The sequence below is a fragment of the Tachyglossus aculeatus genome, assembly GCF_015852505.1.
Source record: "Tachyglossus aculeatus isolate mTacAcu1 chromosome 12 unlocalized genomic scaffold, mTacAcu1.pri SUPER_6_unloc_2, whole genome shotgun sequence".
NCBI classification, from domain to species: Eukaryota; Metazoa; Chordata; class Mammalia; order Monotremata; family Tachyglossidae; genus Tachyglossus; species Tachyglossus aculeatus.
In genome coordinates this window covers 2,728,819-2,736,292 of record NW_024044829.1, presented here as the reverse complement: position 1 = coordinate 2,736,292, position 7,474 = coordinate 2,728,819, and the positions used below count along the sequence as shown (strand labels likewise).

At 47.9% G+C, this 7,474-nt stretch overlaps 1 protein-coding gene across 1 annotated transcript in view; it reads left to right on the top strand.

Annotated features, from left to right (window-relative positions):
• LOC119921258 overlaps positions 1-7,239 on the top strand; it is a 104,137-nt gene extending 96,898 nt beyond the window's left edge. The window contains 7 exon segments of the mRNA XM_038741580.1: positions 1,948-2,008; positions 2,244-2,302; positions 2,441-2,485; positions 3,747-3,884; positions 6,375-6,494; positions 6,617-6,995; positions 7,088-7,239. Of these exon segments, the coding sequence (XP_038597508.1) occupies positions 1,948-2,008; positions 2,244-2,302; positions 2,441-2,485; positions 3,747-3,884; positions 6,375-6,494; positions 6,617-6,995; positions 7,088-7,239 (954 nt within the window).
• Positions 7,240-7,474: the final 235 nt, after the last annotated feature.

The following is a 7,474-nucleotide window of genomic DNA, read 5'->3' as shown; positions in this document are numbered from 1 at the left end:
ATTGGATAACGTCATGAGGAGAAAGGGATGGTCGACACTGTTAAAGGCAGCTGAGAGGTTGAGGAGGATTAGGATAGAGTAGGAGACATTGGATCTGGCAAGAAGGCCATTCCTAACCTTTGAGAGGGCGGTTTGGGTGGAGTGGAGGGGGACAGAGGTCAGTTGGGAGGAGGTCTAGGAGAGAGTAGGAGTTGAGGAATTCGAAGCACCACGTGTAGACTACTCGTTCTAGGAATTTGGAAAGGAAGGGTAGGAGGGAGATAGGAGGGGCAGTGGGGACAAAGGAGGGTTTTTTTAGGATGGGGTGACGTGAGCATATGTGAAGTCAGAGGGGAAGAAACCATTGAAGAGTGAGCCACTGAGATGGAAGTTAAGGAGAGGAGGAGGGAAAGGATGAGAGGTTTTATAAAATGAGAGGGAATGGGGTCCAAAGCACAGGTGAATGGGGTGGCTTTCGTGAGGAGGTAGGAGATCTCATCAGGAGATACTGCTGGGAAGGATGGGAAAGTTGAGGAGGGGGGTTGGAGCCGGCTGGGGAGAGCGGAGAAGGGGAGGGGTGACTTTGGGGATCTCAGACCTGATAGTGTTAATTTCCCTAGTGAGGTAGGTGGCCAGATTGTTGTGGGGTAAGCGTTGGAGAAGGAGGAGGAACAGGGGTCCTGAGGAGGGTGTTAAATGTCCGGAACAACTGACGGGGGTGAAGGGCATGTGTGTCAATAAGGGAAGAAATATAGTTTTCTTTGTCAGAGGAGAGGGCAGAGTTAAAGCAGGAATGGGTAAATTTAAAGTGAACAAGATTGGCCTGATGTTTATAGTTTCGAAAGTAGCGTTCAGCATCTAGGGCATAATTGCGAAGAAGGCAGACAGTGGCAGTGATCTAAAGTTGTGTGTGAGTGGTGCTAGAGCAAGGAAGGGAAAGGGGAGCGAACGAGTTGAGTTGAGTAGAAAAGGGTGGGGTTGAGAGCAGTAATCTGGTCAACAAGAATGGGTAGAGAGGATAGAGAGGCTAGATGGGTTGTGATGCCCTGAGAGAGAAGGATGGGGTCGAGAGAGTGGAGGTCTCTGTCGGGGAGTTTTATAGATTAACAGGGTTGAGGAGTGTGAGAGAGGAGGCAGGTTAGAAGGTTGTGATCAGAGAGAGGGATCTCAGAGCTGGTAAGGGTGGAAATAGTGCAATGGTAGGAGACGATGAGGTAGAGTGTGTGACCAGGTTGGTGAGTGGGCGAGGTGGGGTGAATCAGGAGGTTGGCGGAGTCAAGGAGAGATAGAAGGCGGACGGCAGAGGAGTCACCGGGTACATGCATGTGGATGTTGAAGTCTCCGAGGATCAGAGTGGGCATGGAAAGGGAGAGAAGGAAGGAGAGAAAACGGTCAAGATGGTTAATGAAGTTGGAGGTGGGACCAGTAGGAAGGTAGATGACCCCCCTCAATCCTCCTGAGGATGGTCAATACCCCTTGAATTCCCCCCTAGTAAGTGGAAGTCTTTTACCAAGTTTCTAGGTCATTTTCTAATTGATAACTCTCTTCCAATATACCATAGGTTTCTCCTTCCTTAGACTCACAGGAATAACTCCTGTTGATTTATTCATCTCATCGAGATCTTAGTCCTGTGCAGGGAGTCATCGTCAACTTCCAATGAGCAACGTCTCCATGGTGAAGGCATTCCTCCTGCTGGGATTCTCGGAGGTCCGGGAGCTGCAGCTGGTTCACGCTGCGCTGTTCTTCCTGGTTTACCTGGCAGCTCTGACGGGGAATCTCCTCATCATCGCCATCACTGCCCTCCACCGGCACCTCCAAACCCCCATGTACTTCTACGTCAGGAACCTGTCCGTCCTCGACCTCTGTCTCATCTCTGTCACTGTCCCCAACTCCAACCACAACTCCCTGACCAACAAGAGATCCGTCTCCCTATTGAACTGTGCCATCCAAATCTCTTCTGTGGTCTAGGTTGCTGTCTCGGAATTGTCCGTCCTCACGGCCACGTCCTACGACCGATACTCCACCATCTGTTTTTTTCCCTGAGCTACGAGGTCGTCATGGCTGTAGGGGCCTGTGGGAAGGTGGCCGCCGCCTCATGGCTCAGTGGGGCCGGGTTGGAGTCTTTTTTTCAGCTTCGACCTTATCCCTGTGCTTCTGTGGGTCTAACATCGTCCAGCAGTTTTTCTGTGATGTCCCCTCCCTGCTGAAGATAACCTGCTCCGAGGACCACGTTGCCGTCAACGTGAGCGTCACCGCCGGGGTAGCATTCGGCGTAGTCTGCTTCATTCTCATCATTTTCTCGTACGTGAGCATCTTCCGGGCCGTGCTGAGGATGCCGGGCGCTGAGAGCCGGGCCAAAGCCTTCTCCACCTGTCTGTCCCATTTCATCGTCGTTACCATTTTTTTTTTCACCACGGCCGCCTTCTCCCACTTAAAACCAACTTCCAACTCCTCCTTCCAGCTGGAGCTGCTCGCGTCCGTGTTCTACACCGTGGTGCCCCCCGCCGTAAACCCCCTCATTTAGAGCTTGAGGAACAGAGAGGTGAAGATGGCCATGGGGTGGGTTCTGGTAGGGAGTCTTTTCTCCAAAGATAGAAAATTTCACGCTCTGACCCTAGACTCTATTGACTGACTTGATTGACTCTATATGTACTTGATCATCCTGCAGAGATCTGAGAAATATGTCGTTAGAAACCTGGCTGCACGTTGCCTATTATCAGTGGTTTTGACTAGTTTGGTAGAAGAGTTTTTAATCCAGTCGTTCTTGATTGGCACTTAAATCTAGTTCCCATGCCTGGGGTTGGATCCCAGCTCTTGGATTCACCCCCTTTATTCACCATCAGCAGAGGGTAGATCACGGTCCTTGGAGTCAGAAAGACCTGGGTTCTAATCCTGGCTCTGCCACTTGTCTTCTGTGTGACCTTGGGGAAGTCACTTCATTTCTATGGGCCTCAGTTCCCTCATCTGTAAATGGGGATTAATACTGTGGGCCCCATGTTTCCAACCTGATTAGCTTGTATCTATCCCAGTGGGTAATATAGTGCCTGGTATTTAGTAACAAATACCATTTAAGAAAATTGCAGAAGGGTGTTTTAAACTTAATGTTTATCCTCAAGTCTTCCCCAGAATCCAGGATCAGGGGTACGGGTTGAATTTTTCCAACCACTTAATGCTCTCAGTTGTCATTCAACAAATACCATTATGATTTCTCCTCCTACTCTTACTGTTGCTAATATTATTGTAGAATTTACTTCAATATTTAAGTATTAATTCAATCGAACATACAATGAATCACAAATCTTTCAAATTGAAGTACAACAGAAGGCCAAGATACATTCTTTGCACAAAAGGAGCTTAAATCTTTCAAAAATGTTACAGGTGCCTATGACACACAGCCATTCAGTGTAAAAACTGGGATGAGTTCTTGGGGTCATTTTCTGGTTTTTTTTTTGCCCAATCATTCTGAATATTGGATTCAAACATGACTCACCAAATGGGCTAGGGTGCTTATTCTCCCTACCACGATATATCTCCAATCCCTAGAGTTGAAACAGAAAGCTATTATTACTCATGGAAAGAGAATGATGAGTCTGTTGAGGTTGTTCTAGGAAGGAGTTCCAGGGTGGAAACCACATGATACTGGGCAGTTATTTAGGTTGTAGGGGTCGGGACCACAGAGGGCCCAGGATCCCAGCCTTCCGAGATTTCTGGACAGTCAGCTGTCTCAGCGGAGCCCTGGAACCGTCCTCTCTCGGGGAATACCCCAGGAAATAACCCGGCCGTCGTCTGAGGGGACGGCGCCACCTTCCGGAGAGCCTAGAGGGGTAGAGAGGATACTGACAGCTCCGACCCCTCACCCAGACCTCTCTGTCACAGCCACCCGCGTCCAGAATCGACGAGATAGGGTGAGCCTCTCTCTCAGCAGAGGTCGATGCTCTCCTGCCCAGGACAGGCCCGGTGACCGTGGAGAGGAACAGGGGCAAGGTGAGGGGCAGGGAAGAGGGAATTGAATTAGGAGTCTGAGATAAGAGGAGATCTGAGCTGAACTTTATCAGGTTCCTTCGTGTGAGTTCACCCAATTGATCGATCTATCAGTCAGTAGCATTTATTGAACATTTATTGAGTGCAGAGTACCTTACATTACATTACATTAATTACATTACAGTGCCAGGCACATATTAAGCGCTTAACAAATACAATTATTATCATCTGAGAAAGTACAAAACAAAAGCGCCTAGTACAGTGCTTTTTTGTGGTATTTGCTAAGCACTTACCATGTGCCAGGTATTATATACACAAGCTTAGTCAGGTTGAATAGAGAACATATTCCACAAGGAACTCACAGTTTTAATCCCCATTTTACAGATGAGGTAATTGGGGCACAGAAAAGTGAAGGTCACCCAGCAGACAAGTGGCAGAGCCGTGGTTGATACATAGCATTTAACCTTATCTAATTCTCCACAGTGGAAAGAGCAAAGTTCAGCCACATTGAAGCTGGCAGGTAGAGACAGAATTTGAGGATAACATATTGTAGCTATAATCCGTTCTGCCTCGCTCTGATGGGTTTTGGCTAGAGCTTGCAATTGGATCTGTACCCTTTGAACAGTTGGTATTCACCCCACCCCCCACTCCCCTTCAGCCCCACAGCACTTACGTCTATAAATGTAATTTATTTATTTATATTAATGTCTGCCTCCCCCTCTAAGCTATAATATCTTTGTGGGCAGGGGACGTGTTTATCAACTCGGTTATGTTGTACTCTCCCAAGAATCTAGTACAGTGTTCTGCATGTAACAAGCACTCAGTAAATACCATTAATTAATTGATTCCAAACATGTAGTACAGTGCTCTGCACACAGTAAATGCTCAGTAAATACCATTGATTGTTTGATTGATTGATAGAACACTTTCAGAGAAATTGGGAACTTTAGAATTCCCTCCCCATGTGGAACAGGGGAAGGGTCCTATTAGCCTATAGTATATATACAAAAGCACTTACTTCAGTGCTCGGCACATATCAGCCTATCAATTAGTGGTATTTATTCATTCATTCATTCAATCAATCGTATTTATTGAGCGCTTACTGTGTGCAGAGCACTGTACTAAGCGCTTGGGAAGTACAAGTCGGCAACATATAGAGACGGTCCCTACACAAAAACGGGCTCACAGTCTGGAAGGGGGAGACAGACAAGAAAACAAAACATGTTTTCAGGAGTCAAAATCATCAGAACAAATAGAATTAAAGCAATATGCACATCATTAACAAAATAAGGAGAATAGTAAGTATATAAAAGTAAAATCAATAGAGTAATAAACCTGTACAAATTTATACAAGTGCTGTGGGGAGGGAAAGGAGGTAGGGCGTGGGGGAGGAGGTGGAGGAGAGGAAAAATGGGGCTAATTCTGGGAAGTCCTCCTGGAGGAGGTGAGCTCTCAGTAGGGCTTTGAAGGGAGGAAGAGACTAGCTTGACAAATGTGTGGAGGGAGGGCATTCCAAGATTAAGTGCTTCCTATGTTCAGTGCACAGTTCTTAGCTCTTGGGAGCAGACATGTTCCCTTCCCATAATGAGTTTACAGTCTAGATAGTAAGTGCTTAACAAACACCACAATTTATTATCATTATTACTACTATTACTATCCACCTCTGTGAACCTATCCGGATACCTTATATGTTTTAGAAAGAAATGCTGCCTCTACTCTCTCAAGCGCTTAGTATAATGCTCTGCGCACAAGGAGTGTTCAATAAATACCATTAATGGTGACAACTGAGGTGTTGGACGCGACGAGTGCTACAGCAGGGTTCTCCTTAACACACAGTTTTGTGAGAACACAACCAGTACATTCTAGGAGGAATGGGTGTAAATGACAAGAGAAAGGCATGAGGCTGTGTAGCCACAGTCCCTGCTGATGTGTAGACTGAACTAAACATCAATAAACTCTGGAAGGGTTTCCGTTTTGTTCTAAACTAAACAAGGAAGCTGGACGAGGTGAGCAGAGGAGGCTTATTCAGGGACGGAGTCACTGTCCTGTTGTACAAATTTCTCTCTAAATTTTGTCATCTTCCTCTGAATCAGGTTTTTTATGGTTTTGGTTAAGCACTTACTATGTACCAGGAACTTTACTAAGCGCTGGGGTCGATACAAACTAATCAGTTTAGACACAGTCTACGTATCACGTGGAGCTCACAGTCTTAATCCCTATTTTGCAGATGAGGGAACTGAGACACCGAGAGGATAAGTGACCTGTCCAAGGTCACCGAGCAGACAAGTGGTGGAGCTGGGATTGGAACCCAGGGATGAAAACCCACGTCTTTAAACGCGATGACCAAAGGACTATCATAGGACGTGGCCAACATCTCCATGGTGACAGAATTCCTGCTGCTGGGTTTCTCTAAGGTCCGGGAGCTGCAGCTTGTCCAAGCCAGGTTGTTTCTCCTGATTTACCTGGAGGCCCTGGAGGGGAATCTCCTCATCGTCTCCGTCATCGCCCTCGACCTGCACCTCCAATACCCCCATGCACTTCTTCCTCAGGAATCTGTACATCCTCGACCTCTGCCTCATCGCCGTCACCGTCCCTAACTGTTCTCAACTCCTTGACCAACCGCAACTCCATCTCCGTCTTGGGCGGTGCCGCTCAGGTCTTCCTGGTGGTCTACCTTGGCGGTTCGGAATTTTTCAACGACTGCTACGTGGCCATCTGCTGCCTCCTGGGCAATGGTGTCATCATGGACCCAGGGGCCTCTGTAAAGATGACTGCCGCCTCCTGGCCTAGCAGGGGGATGTGTGGAATCTTGGTTTCAGCTCCAACCTTCTCTCTGTTCTTCTGTGGGCTCAACGTCGTCCGCCAGGTCCTCTGTGATGCCCCCTCCCATTTGAATATCACCTGCTCCGAGTACTACCTCGCCATCAATGTGTGGGTGACTACCGGGGTGGCGGTCGCTTTCCTCTGCTTCGTCTCTATCGTCATCTCGTACATGTGCAGCTTCCGGGCCGTGCTGAGGACGCCGGCCGCTGAGGGTCGGGCCAAAACCTTCTAAATCTCCCTGCCTCACCTCGGCGTCGTCACTCTGTCATGACTTGTTTCTGTGCTTACTTGAAGCCTCTGTCAGGCTGCCCCTCGACGCTGGACTTGCTGGTGTCCGTGTTCTGCACCACGGTGCCCCCCTCCTTGAACCCCCTCATCTACAGCCTGAGGAATCAGGATGTGAAGGCCGCCTTGGGGGGGCGGTCCTTGGAGGGAATGGCTTCCATTTTGGGGTGAAAACAGTCATAACCTTACTTGAATGATCCCAGTATCGGTTAGAGACCTGATCCTTGTACCTAAGATGTTACCCAAATTTTTCCAAGGGAATCAATTAATCCCTCAAATAATCATATTCGCTGAGTGATTACCATGTGCAGAGCACTGTACTAAGCGCTTTGGAGAGGACAGTGTAACAGAGCAGATAGACACTTTCCATGTCTACCACTCATGAGCACGTATTGTGAACCATCTG